This window comes from Salmo salar, chromosome ssa21 (assembly GCF_905237065.1).
Source record: "Salmo salar chromosome ssa21, Ssal_v3.1, whole genome shotgun sequence".
In the NCBI taxonomy this organism is placed as follows: Eukaryota; Metazoa; Chordata; class Actinopteri; order Salmoniformes; family Salmonidae; genus Salmo; species Salmo salar.
In genome coordinates, this window is record NC_059462.1 from 43,748,331 (window position 1) to 43,775,009 (window position 26,679).

General features: G+C 43.7%; 1 protein-coding gene across 1 annotated transcript in view; it reads right to left on the reverse strand.

Moving 5' to 3' along the window:
- The window catches only part of LOC106582375 (Krueppel-like factor 7), a 156,363-nt gene extending 132,963 nt beyond the window's left edge, over nt 1-23,400 (reverse strand). Inside the window, exon 1 of the mRNA XM_014165432.2 lies at nt 22,883-23,400. Coding sequence (XP_014020907.2) covers nt 22,883-22,984 — 102 coding nt within the window. The 5' untranslated portion in view covers nt 22,985-23,400. The remainder of the gene's footprint in view (nt 1-22,882) is intronic.
- Between the last annotated feature and the right edge of the window lie 3,279 nt (nt 23,401-26,679).

The following is a 26,679-nucleotide window of genomic DNA, read 5'->3' on the forward strand; positions in this document are numbered from 1 at the left end:
TCTCCACTCTGTCTCTCAGGTGAGGCTGGTTAATTGGGTGAAGTGTCTCCACTCTGTCTCTCTGGTGAGGCTGGTTAATTGGGTGATGTGTCTCCACTCTGTCTCTCAGGTGAGGCTGGTTAATTGGGTGAAGTGTCTCCACTCTGTCTCTCAGGTGAGGCTGGTTAATTGGGTGAAGTGTCTCCACTCTGTCTCTCAGGTGAGGCTGGTTAATTGGGTGAAGTGTCTCCACTCTGTCTCTCAGGTGAGGCTGGTTAATTGGGTGAAGTGTCTCCACTCTGTCTCTCTGGTGAGGCTGGTTAATTGGGTGATGTGTCTCCACTCTGTCTCTCAGGTGAGGCTGGTTAATTGGGTGAAGTGTCTCCACTCTGTCTCTCAGGTGAGGCTGGTTAATTGGGTGAAGTGCCTCCACTCTGTCTCTCAGGTGAGGCTGGTTAATTGGGTGATGTGTCTCCACTATGTCTCTCAGGTGAGGCTGGTTAATTGGGTGAAGTGTCTCCACTCTGTCTCTCAGGTGAGGCTGGTTAATCGGGTGAAGTGTCTCCACTCTGTCTCTCAGGTGAGGCTGGTTAATCGGGTGAAGTGTCTCCACTCTGTCTCTCAGGTGAGGCTGGTTAATCGGGTGAAGTGTCTCCACTCTGTCTCTCAGGTGAGGCTGGTTAACTTCTATGGGCTAGGTGGGACGCTAACGTTTTTCATTCGGCCGTGAAAATACTGCAGGTTAACCTGTCTGGGCTAGGGGGCAGTATTTTCACGGCCGGATGAAAAACATACCCAAATTAAACTGGTTACTACTCTGGCCCAGAAACTAGAATATGCATATTATTAGTAGATTTGGATAGACAACACTCTGAAGTTTCTAAAACTGTTTGAATGGTGTCTGTGAGTATAACAGAACTCATATGGCAGGCAAAAACCTGAGAAAAATCCAACCAGGAAGTGGGAGATCTGAGAATTGTAGTTCTTCTTTTGAATCCCTTTCCAAACTACAGTGTCTGTGGGGTCACGTTGCACTTCCTAAGGCTTCCATTGGCTGTCAAAAGCCTTCAGAAAGTGGTTTGAGCATTTTCCTGTTACTGGGCAGATAATAGGAGCTCAGTTACTGAGTGGTCTGCCTGGCAACAAAGGGATTGGATATGCGCGGTCATGCGAGCGCGCCGTTCCTTCTTTTTATTCTTGAATGAATATGCTATTGTCCGGTTGGAATATTATCGCAATTTTACGTTAAAAATACCATAAGATTGATTTTAAACAGCGTTTGACATGCTTCTAAGTACGGTAATGGAACATTTTGACTTTTCGTCTCTGGTTCCGCGCTCGCGCGTTATGCCTTTTGATAAGTGATCTGTACGCACGAACAAAACGGAGGTATTTGTACATAAATATGGATTATTTCGAACAAAAACAACATTTCTTGTGGAAGTAGCCGTCCTGGGAGTGCATTCTGACGAAGATCAGCAAAGGTAAGAGAATATTTCTAATACTAATTCTGAGTTTAGGGTGCCCCGAACTTGGCGGGTGTCTGCCTAGCTCTCTGTGATGGCTGAGCTATGTACTCAGAATATTGAAAAATGGGCTTTCTCCGTAAAGCTATTTTAAAATCTGACAAAGTGGTTGCATCCAGGAGTAGTCTATCTATAATTCTTAAAATAATTGTTATATATTTTGTCAACGTTTATGATGAGTATTTTTGTAAATTGATGTGCACATTCACCGGAGGTTTTGGTGGGAATAGATTTTCTGAACATCACGCGCCAATGTAAAATGCTGTTTTTGGATATAAATATGAACTTTATCGAACAAAACATACATGTATTGTGTAACATAATGTCCTAGGAGTGTCATCTGATGAAGATCGTCAAAGGTTAGTGCTTCATTTAGCTGTGTTTTGGGTTTTATTGATACATGTCCTTGCTTGGAAAATGGCTGTGTGATTATTTTTGTCTATGTGCTCTCCTAACATAATCTAATGTTTTGCTTTCGCTGTAAAGCCTTTTTGAAATCGGACAATGTGATTACATCAAGGAGAAGTGTATCTTTAAAATGGTGTAAAATAGTTGTATGTTTGAGAAAGTTGAATTATGACATTTTGTTGTTTTGAATTTTCCGCCCTGATATTTCACTGGCTGTGTCCCACGTAGCCCATAGAAGTTAATCGGGTGAAGTGTCTCCACTCTGTCTCTCAGGTGAGGCTGGTTAATCGGGTGAAGTGTCTCACGTGGTTTTAATGGTGTTGTTTACTTCTCCTCTTGTTCAATCCCCAGGCAGACCCACCCGCTCTCCAACCCCTCTCTACTCTGCCCTCCCCTACCCATTACAACCTTCTCAGCAGCCAATTACGAGCCTCACAGAGGTGTGTGTGTGTGTGTGTGTGTGTGTGTGTGTGTGTGTGTGTGTGTGTGTGTGTGTGTGTGTGTGTGTGTGTGTGTGTGTGTGTGTGTGTGTGTGTGTGTGTGTGTGTGTGTGTGTGTGTGTGTGTGTGTGTGTGTGTGTGTGTGTGTGTGTGTGTGTGTGTGTGTGTGTGTGTGTGTGTGTGTGTGTGTGTGTGTGTGTGTGTGTGTGTGTGTGTGTGTGTGTGTGTGTGTGTATGTTTGTGGAGGGAGACAGAGAGTACAGGGGCCCTCTTGTTTCACAAACAACCCTTGCTAAATAATCCCTACCTTTCTACAGAGGACTGACAGAAGAGCGATGATTACAGTGGGCCTCTCTCTCTCTCCCCATCTCTCTCTCTCCCCCTTTCTCTCCCCTCTGTTTCCTGGTGACAGTGAGCAATGGCTTCTTTGTTCAAGCCGGGTGAGAGAGACAGATAGCTCAGCCAGCAGCAGCAGTGTTGTCTCCACAGGGACTCAGAGGAGAGGGGGAGGGGGGAGAACGAGGGGGCGCGAGAGAGAGGGAGAGAGAAAGAGGGGGAGAGAGAAAGAGGGGCAGAGAGAGGGCGAGATAGAGTAGAGGCAGAGATAGAGAGAGGGAGGAAGAGAAAGAGGGGGGGAGAGAGAGGGGGGAGAGAGAGAGAGAAAGAGGGGGAGAGAAATAAGGAGCATTTTAGAAAGAAAGAGGGAGGAGGGAGGGAGAGAAAGAGTCTATGCCTTCACTATGGTGAATCACTAAAACAATTCAGAAATACTGTACACTACGGAAAAAGAAGGAACAGTACGTCAGAAATCAGCTCAATGTAATTGAAGAATCCATAGACTCTAACCACTTCTGGGAAAATTAGAAAACACTAAACAAACAACAATACAAATAATTATCTATCCAAAATAGAGATGTATGGGTTAACCACTTCTCCAATCCTTTTGGCTCTATAACAAAGAACAAACAGCAAAAACATATACATGATCAAATACAAATCTTAGAATCAACTATTGAAGACTACCAGAACCCACTGGATTCTCCAATTACCTTGAATGAACTACAGGACAAAATAAAAACCCTCCAACCCAAAAAGGCCTCAATATCCTCAATGAAATGATCAAATATACAGACAACAAATTCCAATTGGCTATACTAAAACTCTTTAACATCATCCTCAGCTCTGGCATCTTCCCCAGTATTTATAACTAAGGACTGAACACCCTAATCCCCAAAAGTGGAGACAAATTTGACCCCAATAACTACCGTGAGATATGCATCCACAGATACCTTGGGAAAATCATCTGCATTATCATCAACAGCAGACTCGTACATTTCCTCAGTGAAAACAATGTACTGAGCAAATGTCAAATTACCGTACGACAGACCACATATTCACCCTGCATACCCTAATTGTAAAATAAACAAACCAAAACAAAGGCAAAGTCTTCTCATGCATTGTTGATTTCAAAAAAGCTTTTGACTCAATTTGGCATGAGGGTCTGCAATACAAATTGATGGAAAGTGGTGTTGGGGGAAAAACATACGACATCATAAAATCCATGTACACAACAACAAGTGGCAAAGAACACACACATTTCTTTCCACAGGGCCGTGGGGTGAGACAGGGATGCAGCTTAAGCCCCACCCTCTTCAACATATATATCAACGAATTGGCGAGGGCACTAGAACAGTCTGCAGCACCCGGTCTCACCCTACTAAAATCTGAAGTCAAATGTCTACTGTTTGCTGATAATCTGGTGCTTCTATCCCCAACCAAGGAGGGCCTACAGCAGCACCTAGATCTTCTGCACAGATTCTGTCAGACCTGGGCCCTGACAGTAAATCTCAGTAAGACCAAAATAATGGTGTTCCAAAAAAGGTCCAGTCGCCAGGACCACAAATACAAATTCCATCTAGACAAATTCCATCTAGAGCACACAAAAAACTATACATACCTCGGCCTAAACATCAGCGCCACAGGTAACTTCCACAAAACTGTGAATGATCTGAGTCACAAGGCAAGAAGGGCCTTCAATGCCATCAAATGGAACATAAAATTCGACATACCAATTAGGATCTGGCAAAAAATACTTGAATCAGTTATAGAACCCATTCCCCTTTATGGTTGTGAGGTCTGGGGTCCGCTCACCAACCAAGAATTCACAAAATAAGACAAACACCAAATTGAGACTCTGCATGCAGATTTCTGCAAAAATATCCTCTGTGTACAACGTAAAACACCAAATAACGCCTGCAGAGCACAATTAGGCCGATACCCGCTAATGATCAAAATCCAGAAAAGAGACGTTAAATTCTATAACCACCTAAAAGGAAGTGATTCCCAAACCTTCTATAACAAAGCCATCACCTACAGAGAGATGAACCTGGAGAAGAGTCCCTAAGCAAGCTGGTCCTGGGACTCTGTTCACAAACACAAGCACACTCCACAGAGCCCCAGGACAGCAACACAATTAGACCAACCAAATCATGAGAAAACTAAAAGATAATTACTTGACACATTGGAAAGAATTAACAAAAAAACTGAGCAAACTAGAATGCTATTTGGCCCCAAACACAGTGGCAAAATACCTGACCACTGTGACTGACCCAAACTTAAAAAGGCCCTAAAGATTGATGCTATACAACGTTTGACATGTTTGAACGAATGTAAATAGAGAGGAGAGGAGAGAGAGGGAAAGAGGGAGAGAGAGAGAAAGAGGAGGAGAGCAGCGAGGGGGAGAGAGGAGAGGAGAGAGGGGGGAAAGCGAGAGAGAGAGGAGGAGAGGAGAGAGGGGGAGAGAGGAGAGAGGGGGAGAGGAGAGAGAGAGAGAGGGGGGAGAGAGGAGAGAGGGGGAAAGAGAGGGAGAGGAGGAGAGGAGAGAGGGGGAGAGAGGAGAGGAGAGAGAGAGAGAGAGAGAGAGAGAGAGAGGAAGAGAGGAGAGGAGAGAGGGGGAAAGAGAGAGAGAGAGAGAGAGAGAGAGGAGGAGAGGAGAGAGGGGGAGAGAGGAGAGAGGGGGAAAGAAAGAGAGAGACGAGAGGAAAGGAGAGAGGGGAGAGAGGAGATGAGAGGAGACAGGGGAAAAGAGAGAGACAGAGGAATACTTTTGTGATTGTAATGTTTACTGATTGTTTATTTCCCTTGTTTACTTCCCATTTGTTTATTATCTATTTCATTTGCTTTGGCAAAGTAAACATATGTTTCCCATGCCAATAAAGCCCTTTGAATTGAATTGAGAGAAAGAGAGAGATACATCTACTAGAAGGAGAGAGAGATGAGCAGATGAGCTCCCGCATTTTTCAGAATGTTTTTATAAAAATATAGATTTAGAGTTATATGAACTTGGATTTTTCGGCAAGGACATATACAGGATACCCTCCACAACATAACCTTCACTCCAAATAAAAACTCCAAACATACAACCTGATTTTGGACAATATTACCTGGAAGGAGTTTTACTACCAAATATTCTTATTTCCAAGCTACACAGCAAATGCTCTGTCAAACAAACAACAGAAATGTGAAAACACCCTCCAACCTGGAACTGAGTGAGTCATGTTTAGTCTGAAGCTACTTTTAAAGCCAAGAAGAAAAATATGTTACAATGATATATTTTACATTTTAAGGACTGAATGCTAAGTTAAGGCTACCAAGCTTGCTAGGGCAGAACACATCTGACTGCCACTTCAATTAGCACTGAGGTGTGAAGTGAGAGGTGTCAAAGCCCTTGAGCCAAACAATGACAGGAGAGTTTCACAGCTTATCCCACCCAAATGCAGAGGCCTTTGAAGCCCCCTCCCACTGTTCAGAGGTCATTACAATACAGTACCCTCTGGATAATAAAATTGAGAAGGCACGGAAAGAGTACAAAAATAAGCTCCTTATGGAAAATCAAGAGACACTTTTTGCTGACTATTATAAAAATGGGAACATAAGCAACTTAATCTTCCACACTGTTATGGCACAGTGCTATTTTAGACAACAAGGACTCTGAGTCAGCCAATGTCAACCTGTACAAGTCTGGAACAGTAATGGTACAGGGCAACCCAAAACAGTTTCAGCTAGACTTTCACATAATCAAAGTGATAGCTCAGCAGGATAAGCTCTCTCTTGAGAAAGATACACGCGAGCGTGTCAGACCAGACCTCTTCATTATATAACCCCACAGATGAGCAACCCCAAGCGGAAAGTCAACCTCCCAGCACAGAGTACTACTCCCTCATTGAAATGAAGGATACATTTACCCAGCTGGAGGTAAGGCAGTTGGAGCTGAAACAGCAGGTGAACACACTCCAGTCAGCACAAAAAAAATTGTCCAGCTCAACAACACCACCTCAACCTGACCCGGAGAGCTGGAGGTGGAGAGAGACATATCTGCACTCTGGACTGTGGTAAGGCAAATCCAACAGGTGAAAGAGCAGGAGCATGAAAAGAACAGAGCACTAGAGGAGAAGGTGAAAGTGCTTGAGGAGAAGGTGAGAACGATGACGTGTGACAGAGAACAACCCATTAGATATTTGGCCACCCTCGCAGAGAAGCAAGCAGAACAGCCCACCTCAGACCCTGACCAAAGTCTCGACACCACAGGAGAACATTCCACCCCAGACCCTGACCATAGCCTCGACATCACAGCAGGACAGACAAAAGAAGCGCCTAGGGGATCCCACACCCTCTGAGCACACCCCTTGTCAGCCACCCTGACAGCCCTCCTGACAACCCCCCCCACACTCACTGAGGACATACACAAGACACCGATTGTACTCCTTATGGACTCAAACTAAATCAACTTTTTCCCAAACACACAGTGTCTAAACTCTGGTGTCCAAACACCCAGCGCCCTAGACCTTCTGTCTGAGGACCAACTAGGTTCACCTAGCCACATAATAATACTCACAGGCACAAACGACCTGAGAACACAGCAGGAAAAGGTGGTCACAGAACTCAAGAGAGTGATTGAAAAAGCTTGTTCTACTTTCCCCAATGCACAAGTGGTTACCCTGCTACCACAAAAAGACTTCCACCCTGCTACCGTACAGCAGGCAAATGCAAGTATTTCCTGTGACTATGCCTCAAAACCAAATGTCTACCTGGCCCACCACTCTACCCTGGACTTGAACAGCCTTTAGGACCAGGTCCACCTATACAAGGAAGCAGTGCCCACCTTCGCCAGGACTCTAAAGGACATTGACTCAAACGCAGCCCCAACACATCACACAGGAGCAACAGATCAATAGACACCCCGCCCAGACCAGCAAGACACTCTCCCAGACCGGCAGACCCCCCCCGGACCTACACATAGAGGACCCACGCCGAGAGGACATCCAGACCACAACACCACCAGCCACATACACACCCCCACCCCAACCAATCAACACCCCCCCAAGTCAACCATGCCCACACCCCATTTAGGCCCCCTCAGATCAGACCTATGTCCCTCCTGCCCACCCCATGCACCCCACCCCCGCAAAGAGGGCCTCAACATGGAAGTCACACATACGCCCAGGCAGTGAGCGGGCAAACAGGCCCAACCCCCATTCTTACACTAGCCCAAGCCAATGGCATGTACCAGATGCTCAGCAGGCTCTGCTCACACTTACTGGTCTGAGGCCAATCTACACGACTAATGACATTGGACACTTTATGGAACACAAAGCCTTCACTATCTCATCCTGGAATATCCAAGGCCTGAGGTCATCTGCCTTTCGCGTAAAGAGCTAGAACCTGGACTTCACCAAAGAAATTGGAAACATCCTACAAGATACATGGTATAGAGGAGATGGACCCACTGGTTGCCCTCTAGGTTACAGAGAGCTGGTAGTCCATCCACCAAACTACCAGGTGTGAAACAGGGAAGTGACTCAGGGGTATGCTAATTTGGTATAGAGCAGAGCTAACTCACTCTATTAAATTAATCAAAACAGGAACATTTTACATTTGGCTACAAATTCAAAAGGAAATTATCTTGACAGAGAAAAATGTCATACTCTGTGCTACCTATATCCCCGCACTAGATTCCCCATACTTTAATGAAGACAGCTTTTCCATCCTGGAAGGGGAAATCAATCATTTCCAGGCCCAGGGACATGAACTAGTCTGTGGCAACCTAAATGCCAGAACTGGACAAGAACCTGACACCCTCAGCGCACAGTGGAACAAACACCTATCTGGAGGTGACAGCATTCCCTCCCCCATATGCCCCCTAGGCACAACGACGACAACATAACCAACAAAAATGGGTCACAACTCCTGCAAATCTGTCGCACGCTGGGTATGTACAGTCGTGGCCAAAAGTTTTGAGAATGACACAAATATAAATTTTCACAAAGTCTGTTGCCTCAGTGTCTTTAGATATTTTTGTCAGATGTTCATAAGTGTCAAAGGCTTTTATTGACAATTACATGAAGTTGATGCAAAGAGTCAATATTTGCAGTGTTGACCCTTCTTTTTCAAGACCTCTGCAATCCGCCCTGGCATGCTGTCAATTAGCTTCTGGGCCACATCCTGACTGATGGCAGCAAATTCTTGCATAATCAATGCTTGAAGTTAGTCAGAATTTGTATTTTTTTTGTTGTCCAACCGCCTTTTGAGGATTGACCACAAGTTCTCAGTGGGATCTGGGGAGTTTCCTGGCCATGGACCCAAAATATCAATGTTTTGTTTCCCGAGCCACTTAGTTATCACTTTTGCCTTATGGCAAGGTGCTCCATCATGCTGGAAAAGGCATTGTTTGTCACTAAACTGTTCCTGGATGGTTGGGAGAAGTTGCTCTTGGAGGATGCTGTGTTCTTAGGCAAAATTGTGAGTGAGCCCACTCCCTTGGCTGAGAAGCAACCCCACACATGAATGGTCTCAGGATGCTTTACTGTTGGCATGACACAGGACTGATGGTAGCGCTCACCTTGTCTTCTCCGGACAAGCTTTTTTCCGGATGCCCCAAACAATCGGAAAGGGGATTCATCAGAGAAAATGACTTTACCCCAGTCCTCAGCAGTTCAATCCCTGTATCTTTTGTAGAATATCAGTCTGTCCCTGATGTTTTTCCTGGAGAGAAGTGGCTTCTTTGCTGCCCTTCTTGACACCAGGCCATCCTCCAAAAGTCTTTGCCTCACTGTGCGTGCAGATGCACTCACACCTGCCTGCCTGCTGCCATTCTTCACAACAATTGAACCACTCTCCTTGAAGTTCTTGATGATCCGATAAATGGTTGATTCAGGTGCAATCTTACTGGCAGCAATATCCTTGCCTGTGAAGCCCTTTTTGTGCAAAGCAATGATGACGGCACGTGTTTCCTTGCAGGTAACCATGGTTGACAGAGGAAGAACAATGATTCCAAGCACCACCCTCCTTCTGAAGCTTCCAGTCTGTTATTTGAATTCAATCAGCATGACAGAGTGATCTCCAGCCTTGTCCTCGTCAACACTCACACCTGTGTTAAAGAGAGAATCACTGACATGATGTCAGCTGGTCCTTTTGTGGCAGGGCTGAAATGCAGTGGAAATATTTTGGGGGGATTCAGTTCATTTGCATGGCAAAGAGGGACTTTGCAGTTAATTGCAATTCATCTGATCACTGTTCATAACATTCTGAAGTATATGCAAATTGCCATCATACAAACTGAGGCAGCAGACTTTGTGAAAATTAATATTTGTGTCATTCTCAAACCTTTTGGCCACAACTTTACATAGTCAATGGTAGTCTTTGAGGGAAAACTACGGTAGGCACACCTACAGTCCATCTATTGGCTGTAGTACTGTTCCCAAACTTTTACAGTCCCGTACCCCTTCAAACATTCAATCTCCAGCTGCGTACCCCCTCTAGCACCATAGTCAGCGCACTCTCAAATGTTGTTTTTTGACATCATTGTAAGCCTGCCACACACACACACACACTATACGATACATTTATTAAACATAAGAATGAGTGTGAGTTTTTGTCACAACCCGGCTCGTGGAAAGTGACAAAGAGCTCTTATAGGACCGGGGCACAAATAATAATATATTAATAATCAATAATTTTGCTTTTTATTTAACATCTTATATATAAAACCTTATTTGTTCATCTAAAATTGTGAATAACTCACCACAGGTTAATGAGAAGGGTGTGCTTGAAAGGATGCTCATAACTCTGCAATGTTGGAAGTATTGGAGAGAGTCTCAGTCTTCAATCATTTTCCACACACAGTCTGTGCCTATATTTAGTTTTCATGCCAGTGAGCGCCGAGAATCCACTCTCACAAAGGTGCGTGGTTGCAAAGGGCATCAGTGTCTTAACACAGTTTTTTGTGTCATCCGTTTAGGGAAAGTTTCTGTGTAAATGTGCACCAAACTCACTCAGGTGCTTCGCTATATCACATTTGACATTCTCCATTATTTTGAGATCATTTGCACACTGAAAATCATACAATGATGGAAAGACTTGCGTGATGTCATTGTTAAAGCAGACAGAGAAGAGCTCCAACTTCTTAATCACAGCCTCAATTTTGTCCCGCATATTGAACATAGTTGCGGAGAGTCCCTGTAACCCTAGATCCAGATCATTCAGGGGAGAAAAAACATCACCCAGATAGGCCAGTCGTGTGAGAAACTCATCATCAGGCAAGCGGTCAGACAAGTGAAAATTATGGTCAGTAAATAAAACTTTAAGTTTGTCTATCAATTCAGAAAAACGTGTCAATACTTTGCCCATTGATAACCAGCACACGTCTGTATGTTGTAAAAGTGTTACATGGTCGCTGCCCATATCATTGCATAGTGCAGAAAATACACAAGAGGTCAGGGGCCTTGGTTTAACAAAGTTAACCATTTTCACTATAGTGTCCAAAACATCTTTCAAACTGTCAGGCATTCCCTTGGCAGCAAGAGCCTCTTGGTGGATGCTGCAGTGTACCCAACGGGAGCAACTGCTTGCACGTGTGTTACCACTCCACTATGTCTCCCTGTCATGGCTTTTGCGCCATCAGTACAGATACCAACACATCTTGACCACCAAAATCCATTTGATGTCACAAAGCTGTCCAGTACTTAAAAAATATCCTCTCCTGTTGTCCTGGTTTCCAGTGGTTTTCAGAAGAGGATGTCTTCCTTAATTGACCCCCCATAAACATAACGGACATATACCAGGAGCTGTGCCAGACCCACCACATCTGTCGACTCATCCAGCTGTAAGGCATAGAATTCACTGGCTTGTATGCAAAGCAGTAATTGTTACAAAACATCTGCCATGTCACTGATGCGTTGTGAAACAGTGTTGTTTGATGAAGTCATTGTCTGTATAGTTTTTTTGGCCTTTTCCCCCAGCATTGTCCCAGCCATATCCGCAGCAGCAGGAAGAATTAAGTCCTCCACAATAGTATGGGGCTTGCCTGTCCTAGCCACTCAGTAGCTCACCATATAAGATGCTTATAGTCCTTTCTTATTAATGGTATCTGTTGATTTTATACGTCTTACTACTCGAAAGACGTCTTAATTCTCGCTCAAAAAACTCCTGTGGCTTATTTTTCAAATTGGCATGTATTGTTTCTAAATGTCTGCCCAAGAGTGTCGGTTTCATCGAGTTCTGAGATAGTACTTTTGCACATATAACACACTGTGGCTGAGGAAAGGCACTACTCCCAATATAAGTGAACCCCAAATCAATGTAGTTCTCATCATATTTGAGTCTCTTCAAAGGTCCAACGTCCCTGTCTGTTGTTCGGTGCCATCCCAGGTAAGGGGGGCAGTAGCTCTTCAGCTGCATCAGATTCACAACTGTCAGTGTCCATGCTAGCCGGGCTAACAACCCATGTAGAATTACTGATGCTAGCATTGTGTCACGATCGTTATATAAATAATCGGACCAAGGCGCAGCGTGAGTAGAGTTCCACATATTTATTACAGTGGAACTTCAAAACAACAAAGAATTAACGAACGTGCAATACGTAACGCACATAGGCACTCCTACAAGCAATATCCCACAACGCAGGTGGGAAAAGGGACACACTAAGTATGATCCCTAATTAGAGGCAACGATATTCAGCTGCCTCCGATTGGGAACCATACTCACACACCAACATAGAACTATAATAACTAGAAAAAAAACCTAGTCACGCTCTGACCTATTACACCATAGAGAACTCCGAGGGCTCTCTATGGTCAGGGCGTGATACATTGGATGTGCTCATGGAAGCAGATCAACTTGTGTTGTCAACAGGTGCAGGTGTAGTACCGCTGGTAGTAACAGTACTACCAGTCGAGCTGATATTTGTCTCTATGGACGCGGGCCTTTACTAAATGGTCTGTTAGAAAATGTGAAGAAATAAAAATTACAAATATTTAAAATGTGAATCACATTTTTATTTGGCGTACCCCCAATTGGATTGCGCGTACTCCTGTTTGGGAATGCCTGCTGTAGACTACTTTATCACTGACCTCAACCCAGAGTCTCTCAGAGCGTTCACAGTCAGTCCACTGACACCCCTATCAGATCACAGCAAAATCACAATCTACTTGAACAGAGAAATACTCAATCTTGAGGCATCATAGCCAAAGGAACTGAATAATATTAAGAAATGGTATAGATGTAAGGAAAGTTGTGTGGAAACCTACCAAAAAACTATTGAGCAACAACAAATTCAATCCCTTTTAGACAACTTCCTGGACAAAACGTTTCACTGTAATAGTGAAGGTGTAAACTTGGCAGTAGAAAACCTAAACAGTATATTTGACCTCTTGGCTTCCCTATCATATTTAAACATTTCAAACAGAAATCCAAAGAAAATTAACAACAATGACAAATGGTTTGATGAAGAATGCAAACCTAAGAAAGAAATTGAGAAACCTATCCAACCAAAAATATAGAGACCCAGAACACCTGAGCCTACACATTCACTATGATGAATCACTAAAACAATACAGAAATACACTATGGAAAAAGAAGGAACAGCACGTCAGAAATCAGCTCAATGTAATTGAAGAATCCATAGACTGTAACCACTTCTGGAAAAATTGGAAAACACAAAATAAACAAAGATGTATCTATCCAAAATGGAGATGTATGGGTACACCACTTCTCCAATCTTGTTTGCTCTATAACAAATAAAAAACAGCAAAACCATATACATGATCAAATAGAAATCTTATAATCAACTGTTAAAGACTACCAGAACCCACTGGATTCTCCAATTATATTGAATAAGCTACATGACAAAATACAAACCCTGGCATCTTCCCCAATATTTGGAACCAAGGACTGATCACCCCAATCCACAAAACTTAAGACAAATTTGACCCCAACAACTACCGTGGGATATGCATTAACCTCTATGGGCTAGGTGGGACGCTTGCGTCCCACCTACTCAACAGCCAGTTGAATCCTGTGGCGCGTTATTCAAATCCTTAGATATGCTATTACTTCAATTTTTCAAAAATATGACTATTTTACACCATTTTAAAGATAAGACTCTCGTTAATCTAACCACACTGTCCGATTTCAAAAAGGCTTTACAACGAAAGCAAAACATTAGATTATGTCAGCAGAGTACCGAGCCAGAAATAATCAGACACCCATTTTTCAAGCTAGCATATAATGTCACATACCCCCAAACCACAGCTAAATGTAGCACTAACCTTTGATGATCTTCATCAGATGACAACCCTAGGACATTATGTTATACAATACATGCATGTTTTGTTCAATCAAGTTCATATTTATATCAAAAACCAGCTTTTTACATTAGCATGTGACTAGCATGTGACTAGCATTCCCACCGAACACTGCCGGTGAATTTACTAAATTACTCACGATAAACGTTCACAAAAAGCATAACAATTATTTTAAGAATTATAGATACAGAACTCCTCTATGCACTCGATATGTCCGATTTTAAAATAGCTTTTCGGTGAAAGCACATTTTGCAATATTCTCAGTAGATAGCCCGGCATCACAGGGCTAGCTATTTAGACACCCAGCAGGTTTAGCACTCATCAAAGTCAGATTTACTATAAGAAAAATGTTCTTACCTTTGTTGTCTTCGTCAGAATGCACTCCCAGGACTTCTACTTCAATAACAAATGTTGGTTTGGTCCAAAATAATCCATCGTTATATCCAAACAGCGGCGTTTTGTTCGTGCGTTCTAGACACTATCCTAAAGGCTAAATAAGGGTGACGAGCATGGCGCAATTCGTGACAAAAGAATTCTAAATATTCCATTACCGTACTTCGAAGCATGTCAACCGCTGTTTAAAATCAATTTTTATGCAATTTTTCTCATAAAAAAGCGATAATATTCCGACCGGGAATCTGCGTTTAGATAAACAGACAAAGGAAAACAAAGCATTCGGTCGAAGCGGGCATGCGCCTAAGTGTAACAGTGTAGGTTCCGTCCCTCTCTTCGCCCTAACCCGGGCTCGAACCAGGGACCCTTGCACACATCAACAACTGACACCCCACGAAGCATCGTTACCCATCGCGCCACAAAAGCCGCGGCCCTTGCAACGCAAGGGGAAACCCTACTTCAAGTCTCAGAGCGAGTGACGTCACTGATTGAAACGCTATTAGCGCGCACCACCGCTAACTAACTAGCCATTTCACATCGGTTACACTCACCCCCCCCTTTGACCTCCTCCTTTTCCGCAGCAACCAATGATCGGGGTCAACAGCATCAATGTAACAGTGTAGGTCCCGTCCCTCTCTTCACCCCAACCCGGGCTCGAACCAGGGACCCTTGCACACATCAACAACTGACACCCCACGAAGCATCGTTACCCATCGCGCCACAAAAGCCGCGGCCCTTGCAACACAAGGGGAAACCCTACTTCAAGTCTCAGAGCGAGTGACGTCACTGATTGAAACGCTATTAGCGCGCACCACCGCTAACTAACTAGCCATTTCACATCGGTTACATAAGCCCATAGTACACTGAGTGGCCACTTGCCAAAAGCGATAAAGTGTTTCAGCCAGAGCCTGCCTCGATATCGTTCAACGTTTTCCCGGGCTCTGAGACCCTATGGAAGACGTAGGAAGTGTCACGTTATTGCACAGATCCTGAGTCTTCAATAAAAAGAGCCAAGATGAAACACTACTTCTCAGATAGGCCACTTCCTGCTTGAAATCTTCTCAGGTTTTGGCCTGCCATAGGAGTTCTGTTATACTCACAGACACCATTCAAACAGTTTTAGAAACTTTAGGGTGTTTTCTATCCAAAGCCAATAATTATATGCATATTCTAGTTACTGGGCAGGAGTAGTAACCAGATTAACTCGGGTACGTTTTTTATCCAGCCGTGTCAATACTGCCCCCTAGCCCTAACAGGTTAACAGCAACCTTGGCAAAATCCTCAACATTATCATTAACAGCAGACTCAGTGAAAACAATGTACTGAGCAAATGTCAAATTGGTTTTTTACCAAATTGCCGTACGACAGACCACGTAATCACCCTGCACACCCCAATTGACAAACAGAAAAACTAAACAAAGGAAAAGTCTTCTCATGCATTGTTGATTTCAAAAAAGCTTTTGACTCAATTTGGCATGAGGGTCTGCTATACAAATTGATGGAAAGTGGTGTTGGGGGAAAACATACGACATCATAAAATCCATGTACACAAACAACAAGTGTGCCGTTAAAATTGGCAAAAAACACACATTTCTTTCCACAGGGCCGTGGGGTGAGACAGGGATGCAGCTTAAGCCCCACCCTCTTCAACATATATATCAACGAATTGGCAAGGGCACTAGAACAGTCTGCAGCACCCGGCCTCACCCTACTAGAATCTGAAGTCAAATGTTTACTGTTTGCTGATGATCTGGTGCTTCTGTCACCAACCAAGGAGGGCCTACAGCAGCACCTAGATCTTCTGCACAGATTCTGTCAGACCTGGGACCTGACAGTAAATCTCAGTTCCAAAAAAGGTCAATTTGCCAGGATCATAAATACAAATTCCATCTCGACACCGTTGCCCTAGAGCACACAAAAAAACTATACATACCTCGGCCTAAACATCAGCGCCACATGTAACTTCCACAAAGCTGTGAACGATCTGAGAGACAAGGCAAGAAGGGTCTTCAATGCCATCGAAAGGAACATAAAATTCTATATACCAATTAGAATCTGGCTAAAAATACTTGAATCATTTATAGAACCCATTACCCTTCATGGTTGTGAGGTCTGGGGTCCGCTCAACAACCAGGAATTCACAAAATGGGACAAACACCAAATTGAGACTCTGCATGCAGAATTCTGTAAAAATATCCTCTGTGTACAACATAAAACACCATATAACGCATGCAAAGCAGAATTAGGCCGATACCCGCTAATTATCAAAATTCAGAAAAAATACGTTAAATTCTACAACCACCTAAAAGGAAGCGATTCCCAAAACCTCCCATAACAAAGCCGTCTCTTACAGAGAGATGAACCTTGAGAAGAATTCCCTAAGCAAGCTGGTCCTGGGGCTCTGTTTCACAAACACAAATAGAACCCACAGAGCCCCAGGACAGCAACACAATTAGACCCAACCAAATCATGAGAAAACAAAAACATAATTACTTGACACATTGGAAAGAATTAACAAAAAAAACTGAGCAAACTAGAATGCTATTTGGCCCTAAACAGAGAGTACACAGTGGCAGAATACCTGACAACTGTGACTGACCCACACTTAAGGAAAGCTTTGACTATGTACAGACTCAGTGAGCATAGCCTCGCTATTGAGAAAGGCTGCCATAGGCAGAACTGGCTCTCAAGAGAAGACAGGCTATGTGCACACTGCCCACAAAATGAGGTGGAATCTGAGCTGCACTTCCTAACCTCCAGCCAAATGTATGACTATATTTGAGACACATATTTCCCACAGATCCACAAAGAATTAGAAAACAAACCCGATTTTTATAAACTCCCTTATCTATTGGGTAAAATACCCCAGTGTGCCATCACAGCAGCAAGATGTGTGACCTGTTGCCACAAGAAAAGGCCAGCCAATGAAGAACAAACACCATTTAAATACAACCCATGTTCATGTTTATTTATTTTCCCTTTTGTACTTTAACTATTTGCACATAACACGATATTTGAAATGTCTTTATTCTTTTGGAACTTTTGTGAGTGTTATGTTTACTGTTAATTTGTATTATTTATTTCACTTTTGTTTATTATCTACTTCACTTGCTTTGGCAATGTAAATATATGTTTCCCATGCCAATAAAGCCCTTAAATTGAATTCAATTGAAATTGAAAGAGAGAGAAAGAGAGAATGGGAGGAGGGAGGGGGACTACTTCATCATGTATGGCTCGCCGCCGGCCCTTCATCATACACTGCTAGTCCTACCCCCTCTTCCCCCCAGCACTGAAACTCAATTCACCCATATCGCGTCCATTACGGCCTGATTCATACTCTGCTCACCGGGGGCCTTCCACAGCCATCCATCTTGTCTCCGGGTCGGAGCGAGGGAGGAAGGGAAGGAAGGTTGCCTGGCAGATCTAGGGCCATGCTAGATGGAGTAGACGCTATCCTATCAAGCCATCCGACCGCACCAGTAAAAACATCAGGCAGCTTTAACGGTGCCGAGCAGCGTTTGCCGGCTGCACTAGAAAAAACTATTTTATCCACCTGTCTACCCAGACAGGACAGGGCTTTTTTTCAAGTCACTCCCTCGCTTTCCACCCCCTCCTTTCCCCCTACATTCCCTTCCTCTCTACCTCCATCATGTGGGACTTTTATGGTTTGTCCTTCCAAGTGATGTCCTTTATTCATCTTCCTCTATTCCTCTCTCTCTCTCTCTCTCTCTCTCTCTCGTTCTCTCTCTCTCTCTATTACTCTCTCTCTCTCGCTATAACTCTCTCTCTTCCTCAATTTCAATTCAATTTAAGGGGTTTTATTGGCATGGAAAACATATGTTTACATTGCAAAAGCAAGGGAAATATATCGTAAACAAAAGTTAAATAAACCATAAAAAAACAGTAAACATTACACTCACAAAAGTTCCAAAAGAATAAACACATTTCAAATGTCTCTATCTTTCTCTCTCCTCCCCTCTCTCTATTCCTCTCTCTCTATTCCTCTCTCCATTCCTTTCTCTCCTCCTCTCTCTCTATTCCTCTCTCTCTCATCCTCTCTCTCTATTCCTCTCTCTCCTCCCCTCTCTCTATTCCTCTCTCTCTATTCCTCTCTCCATTCCTTTCTCTCCTCCTCTCTCTCTATTCCTCTCTCTCTCCTCCTCTCACTCTATTCCTCTCTCCTCCTCTCTCTATTCCTCTCTCTATTCCTCTATCTCCTCCTCTCTCTCTATTCCTCTCTCTCTCTATTCCTCTCTCTCCATTCCTTTCTCTCCTCCTCTCTCCATTCCTCTCTCTCTCCTCCTCTCTCTCTCTCTATTCCTCTCTCTCCATTCCTTTCTCTCCTCCTCTCTCTCCATTCCTCTCTCTCTCCTCCTCTCTCTCTCCTCCTCTCACTCTATTCCACTCTCTCTGTTCCTCTCTCTCCTCCTCTCACTCTATTCCTCTCTCTCCTCCTCTCTCTCTATTCCTCTCTCTCTATTCCTCTCTCCTCCTCTCACTCTATGCCTCTCTCTATTCCTCTCTCTCTCCTCCTCTCACTCTATTCCACTCTCTCTATTCCTCTCTTTCCTCCTCTCACTCTATTCCTCTCTCTATCCTCTCTCTCCTCAACTCTCTCTCCTCCTCTCTCTCCTCCTCTCACTCTATTCCGCTCTCTATTCCTCTCTCAAATCCTCTCCCTCTCCTCCTCTCTCTCTATTCCTCTCTCTCCTCCTCTCTCTCTCCTCCTCTCTCTCTATTCCTCTCTCCTCCTCTCTCTATATTCCTCTCTCTTTCCTCCTCGCTCTCTCCTCCTCTCTCTCTCCTCCTCTCTCTCGATTCCTCTCTCTCTCCTCCTCTCACTCTATTCCTCTCTCTCCTCCTCTCACTCTAAACCTCTCGCTCCTCCTCTCACTCTATTCCTCTCTCTATTCCTCTCTCTCGATTCCTCTCTCTCTCCTCCTCTCACTCTGTTCCTCTCTCTCTCCTCTCACTCTATTCCACTCTCTCCTCCTCTCACTCTATTCCTCTCTCTCTATTAGTCTCTCTCGATTCTCTCTCTCTCCTCCTCTCACTCTATTCCTCTCTCTATTCCTCTCTCGATTCCTCTCTCTCTCCTCCTCTCTCTCTCCTCCTCTCTCCTCCTCTCTCTCTCTCTCTCTCCTCCTCTCTCTCTCTCCTCCTCTCTCTCTCTTCCACTCTCTCCTCCTCTCTCTCTATTCCTCCTCTCTCTCTCCTCCTCTCACTCTATTCCTCTCTCTAATCCTCTCTCTCGATTCCTCTCTCTTTCCTCCTCTCACTCTATTCCTCTCTCTCCTCCTCTCTCTCTATTCCTCTCTCTCATCCTCTCTCTATTCCTCTCTCTCCTCCTCTCTCTCTATTCCTCTCTCTCCTCCTCTCTCTCTATTCCTCTCTCTCCTCCTCTCTCTCTCCTCCTCTCTCTCTCCTCCTCTCTCTCTATTCTTCTCTCTCTCCTCCTCTCTCAATTTCTCTCTCTCTCCTCCTCTCTCTCTCCTCCTCTCTCTATGCGTCTTTCTCTCCTCCTCTCTATTTCTCTCTCTCCTCCTCTCTCTCTATTCATCTCTCTCTCATCCTCCTCTCTCTGTTCCTCTCTCTTTTGGCATGGTTTTGCTGTGTAATGGAAGACTTGGAGAAGGCTTCGGTAGGTGTGTGGCTAGGTGTCTGGGTTCAGTGTGCTGTTCCTCACAAACAATATTCCCCCCAGACCCAAGTTCCTCACAAACAATATTCCCCCCAAACCCGAGGTCCTCATAAACCATGTTACCCCCAGACCCAAGGTCCTCATAAACCATGTTCCCCCCAGACCCAAGGTCCTCATAAACCATGTTCCCCCCAGACCCAAGGTCGTCATAAACCATGTTCCCCCCAGACCCAAGGTCCTCATAAACCATGTTCCCCCCAGACCCAAGGTCCTCATAAACCATGTTCCCCCCAGACCCAAGGTCCTCATAAACCATGCATCCCCCCAGACCCAAGGTCGTCATAACCCATGTTCCCCCAGACCCAAGGTCCTCATAAACCATGTTCCCCCAGACCCAAGGTCCTCATAAACCATGTTCCCCCCAGACCCAAGGTCCTCATAAACCATGCATCCCCCCAGACCCAAGGTCCTCATAAACCATGTTCCCCCCAGACCCAAGGTCCTCATAAACCATATTCTCCCCAAACCCAAGGTCCTCATAAACCATATTCTCCCCAAACCCAAGGTCCTCATAAACCATGTTCCCCCCAGACCCAAGGTCCTCATAAACCATATTCTCCCCAAACCCAAGGTCCTCATAAACCATATTCTCCCCAAACCCAAGGTCCTCATAAACCATATTCTCCCCAAACCCAAGGTCCTCACAAACCTGCCAGTAGGCCGGCCTGACAGCCATCCCAAACAACATGGCACCATTGTGTCAGAGCCAGCTAGGCAAACACACAGGACACACACAACAAACACACATTACCACATGGACAGATTTTATGTACAACAGGCTTGTGACAAAAAGGCACTAGTCCCTGTGTGTGTCAAGGCTGCTAATTGACACAAAAAGTGAACAGGTTATATGAGACAACAAAGAGGGGGAATGATAGATGGAGCAGAGTAGACTCGTCTGCCTGTCTGTCTGTCTTTCTGACAGCAAGCAGCCAATTACTGATGAAAGTGGTGGGATGAGCCCTGCCAGACCACAGCTTTCCATTAGCACATGCCAGCCAACCATGTGTGTGTGTGTGTGTGTGTGTGTGTGTGTGTGTGTGTGTGTGTGTGTGTGTGTGTGTGTGTGTGTGTGTGTGTGTGTGTGTGTGTGTGTGTGTGTGTGTGTGTGTTGTGTGTGTGTGTGTGTGTGTGTAAGGGGGGCTCAGGGGGTCTGCTGGATCTTATTCACGCTACCACACTAGCGATAAATAACCAGCGGATTCATTTCCCGCAGTTGAGCACATGGAATTGCAATGAGTTGGGGGAGACAGCCCGTCAACCCGAGACCAGCCGATACGTGCAGCCGTGCGCACAGCAGAGTGGAGCTCTAGTGCGGACTCATAAGCGCTCATCTCACCACGCGCACCGAATCAGTAACTCCGGCCAAGCACTCGAAAGCTCACCAGTCTCCATCTTTAAAAATGACAGATACCTGAGCTCATTCCATGAAATGACGCATCTATTATTATTATTACACAGTAATATCACAACCACTCCTTTCCTGTAAACCAATAGCATCATTCGACCAAATAGTAATAGGATCAAGTCATGTGAATTAGTGTCAGTAAGTCACCCAGAGAAGTGGGATAAGTGGTAACTGGCAGTAGCGTTGGCACGTCTGCCTGCTTGGCCATGCCCGTGTGTGTTCACTGTACCACTGCCAGCCCTGCGGATGACTTCATTCTAATGAATGAGTGGTTTGCCTTCATGTCGAGCGCGACATGCCACAATGACACAGACAAATACAGGGGATTTTTTTTCTCTCCAGCTTTCCAGCAACATCACATGCTCCATTCGGATCACTGGTGAGAGTGGATTTCCAACACACACACACACACAAACACCCAACACACACACACACACCCAACACACAAACACCCAACACACACACACACCCAACACACACAAACCCAACACACACACACCCAACACACAAACACCCAACACACAAACACCCACTCTTCCCCCATGCAGCCTTGGTTATCACCCTCACGCGAACATCCTCGCGGCTCGTTGGTGATAATATATTCTGCATCGCAATCGGGAGTTGGTTCTCGTACCAACAGGCTGAAAACACCAAGTAATCTGACAGATGCGGATGCATTATTTAACAACAAGTCTCTTGTTATTAGTTACGAGTCCTACTTCTATGCCTAAATTGCCCCGCGCCTTCTCAAACCGCACCTGACAGACGTGCAATTTTGTGTGGGAGCGCTCAGGTTGGTTGCCATCATTTAAGAATAAACCAAACAGAACGAATGACATACGGCGCTCCGCATTCAATACACTAAAAAACACTGAAATTACAAACCGTCACAATGTTATTCAAATAGCGTCTTGTGCTTAAAACAAAATGATACTACTATTATAGCCTACCACGCAATCAATTTATATAACCAATAAAAACAATCAAATAACATGAAGAATGCAGACTTGTCTCCAACAAGACATTGCTTATCATTAATTGCAGCATAACACTGTTACAATCGACAAGCGAGATGCAATCAAGAGCCGTTAAAGGCAGAGAAGAGCTATAGTATACCAGGGGTTTGGAAAATAGCGCACAAGGGTGGAATTATGGTCACAGACGCGTCCATAGCAGCCTATCTCCCTCTACACAGTGCTGCCTGCTGGTGTGATCAACTTGAGAATGTTTTCATGACAGGCTGCATGGGGTGACATGTGAGCGCCGCAACTCCGCAGCTCGAGCTACGGAGCATCAGCAGCACATAAGTGATGATTTACAAATACTAGGCTGCTACAATAAAAGTAAAGACAGTTATACAGTAAAGTAAAGAAAAAGCAGTAAATCACCTGCTGCCAGTTCTCCTCCAGCGAAGGCATTGCAGAGAAATAGCCAGTGTCATGCACGAGTTGGAGTTCCTGAAAAATACTGTAATTCGCCAACACGTCCATGTTGATGCAAGATTTGAAAATAATTGACTTTGATCCACCGGAAGAAATACAACCCCACTTTTGTGTGGTTAGGGGTTAACAAAAAAAAAATTCAGATCCTCCTCTGTGCGTCTGTCCATGCACCAGAGAGTATAGCGCTATATACCACTGGAACTAAATAATACACAGAAGAACCACTATAAACAATAGAAAAAGAAGAGTTGAATATTATGTCTCTGAATTGCAATCCTTTTTTTCTCTGGCGCTAACTCTCAAGTCTTCAGTCCAGGAGTGGAATGCCAGCTCGGTGACATGAAACGTCCATCTATTTCCGCATTGCCAGATTGCAATATTCGCTGTATAAATTCCAGGTTGGTTTTTCCGCTGCCTGCAGTAGCTTCATCAGGCGACTGGGAGAGTAGCTCGGGCTAGCTGTCTAGTGAGCGGAGCGAGCAAGCGACTCGGACGGGGGAGTGGTTTGTTGTCAATCAATTCCGTGCGTGACCATATAAGGTAAATAGGGTTTGATGATCTCACTGGCGTCCAATTAAGGCGGCGCTAAAATAGGTAAAAGGGAGGAGTTAAAATGAATGGCGAGCCGCTATTGGCTTTGTGTAGCTGTCACTCTAGTCATACATGGCAGTGAAAGGTGAGCTATTTTTAGATGGCTATATAAATGCTGCAGCATACTTCCTTCACTCAGTTGAAGTCTGTGACAGAACAGGAAGCATACACAAACCTTCCAGGCTTCAAAATAACTCATTTTAAACACATGTAATATTCCTAAAACGTGTTTTTACTGTAATTCATTAAACATTTTTCGAATATAGTTTTAAGGAAGAAACGTCAGGACATGAGACCGATAGGGACTCGGGGCTGTGATGTAACAGCTTTCCCAACACAACACAGCTCCTAGGCGACTTCTCTTGTGGTTTGAGGTTGCAGGCTTTTACTGGAAACCCGCTGTGTAATACAGAATTCAACGTGCGGACAATCTATTCTACAGTGCCTTCAGAAAGCATTCACACCCCTTGACTTCTTCCACATTTTTTTGTGTTACAGCCTCCATTTAAAATTGATTCAATGTAGATTGTTTTGTCACTGGCCAACACACAATAATGTCAAAGTGGAATTATGTTTCTCGAGATGTTTACAAATTAATTAAAAATGAAAAGCTGAAAGTTCTTGAGTCAATTAGTATTCAACCCTTTGTTATGTCAAGTCTAAATATTTCAGGAGTAAAGATTTGCTTTACAAGTCACATAATAAGTTGCATGGACACACTGCATCCAATAATAGTGTTTAACATGATTTTTGAATGACTTCTTCATCTCTGTACCCCACACATACAATTATATGTAAGGTCCATCAGTTGAGCAGGGAATTTCAAACACAGATTCAACCACAAAGACCAGCAAGGTTTTCCAATGCCTCACAAAGAATGGCACATATTGGTTGATGGGTAACCCCCCCCAAAAAAAAAACCAGACACTGAATATCCCTTTGAGCATGGTGAAGTTATTAATTTCACTTTGGATGGTGTGTTAATACACCCAATCATTACAAAGATACAGATGTCCTTCCTAACTCAGTTCCCAGAGAGGATAAGGAAACCACTCAGGGATTTCACCATGAGGCCAATGGTGACTTTAAAACAGTTACAGAATTTCATGGTTGTGATAGGAGAAAACTGAGGATGGATCAACAACATTGTAGTTACTCCACAATACTAACCTAATTGACAGAGTGAAAAGAAGGAAGCTTGTACAGAATAAAAATATCCCAAAACATGCATCCTGTTTGCAACAAGCCACTAAAATAATACTGCAAAAAATGTGGCAAAGCAATTCACTTTTTGTCCTGAATACAAAGTGTTATGTTTGTGGAAAATCCAATACAACACATTACTGAGTACCACTCTCCATATTTTTAAGCATAGAGGTGGATGCATCATGTTATGGGTATCCTTGTAATTGTTAAGGACAGGGGAGTTTTTCAGGATAAAAAAGAAACGGAATGGAGCTAAGCACAGGCAAAATCCTAGAGGAAAACGTATCTCAGTCTTCTTTTCACCAGGCACTGGGAGATTAATTCACCTTTCAGCAGGTGACGTCACCGGCCTTCCAGCCATCGCCGCTCTATTTTTCATTGTTCCATTTGTTTTGTCTTGTTCCCCGCACACCTGGTTTACATTCCCTAATCACACTGCATATAGATATTCCTCTGTTCCCCCCATGTCTTTGTGTGGAAATGTTTTGTTTTGTTGTATCGCGCCAGTCTGGTTTTTCACCCTGGGCATCGCCTGTACCCCATTTGGGGAATTATTGGTGAACCTTATTGTTATATTATTGACGGTATTTTGCGCTTGTCACTTTTGCCGGTTGGCTTGAGTTGTAGCTGTTTGCGCCCGTCTGTTTGTTGCTCTTGGCTAATAAAGTCGCCTGATCACCTATTCTCTGCTCTCCTGCACTTGACTCGAATGACCAGCAGCGAAAACCCTGACAATTATGATTACTACAAGTGTGTTGATTGGGGCTGTAATTAATAATATGGCCATATTGAGCCATACATCAACTTTAATGAATATAAAAAAAATTAAACTTTACATTAATGTGCAATTATATAACCCTTACAATATAATAATACGAGCATGTATCACATTTACTGGTAGAACAGGAAGATGCCCTCATAGCCAGGTGAAAACAGATAGGCTGCCTGTTTTTAAATACACTTTTCAGGGGAAAGGGAGCAATCTACCTTGGCTACTTTACATTATTACATAACAGCCATGTAAATGTATAGATACACATTTACGTATTATTAAAAGGCCAGGGTAAGGGAAGATTTAGTCACAAATCATTTGAGTTTGTTTGCATAGTTAATGTATATAAATTGAAATGTGTAACGCGGGTCGATTAAAGGGGACCAAGGCGCAGCGTGTAGAGTGCTCATATTTACTTTTAATGAATATACTTAAACAAAACAACAAAATGACCGACAACAGTTCCGTCAGGTGACATACACTAAACAGAAAACAACTACCCACAAAAACCCAGGAAGAAAAACCCCTACTTAAATATGATCTATAATCAAAGGCAACGAGGATCAGCTGCCTCCAATTAGAGATAAACCCAAATACAATCGCAACATAGAAATAGAAAAACTAGAACTTAAACATAGAAATAGAAAACATAGAACAACCCAAAACACCCCCTGTCACGCCCTGACCTACTCTACTATAGAAAATGACATCTTACTAGGGTCAGGACATGACAAAATGTGAATACACAAACAAGTTTCACAGTTATAGCAATGCTTACCTGGACTGTAATAACATTGTACCTGGTTATGTGTATAGGTTTAATAGGCTACGTAATGTAAATAACCTAAGAAATATTAAACCTCCCTTGGTCAGTAATCTACACATGAAGTCTCAGGTCCAAATGCACAACACTTACATCTGGCACACATATGTAAACATACAGGTTTCTAATGAATGTATACAGTTAAAGTCAGAAGTTTACATACACCTTAGCCAAATACATTTAAACTCAGTTTTTCACAATTCCTGACATTTAATCTGAGTAAAAATTCCCTGTCTTAGGTCAGTTAGATCACCATTTTATTTTAAGAATGTGAAATGTCAGAATAATAGTAGAGAGAATGATTTATTTCTGCTTTTATTTCTTTCATCACATTCCCAGTGGATCAGACGT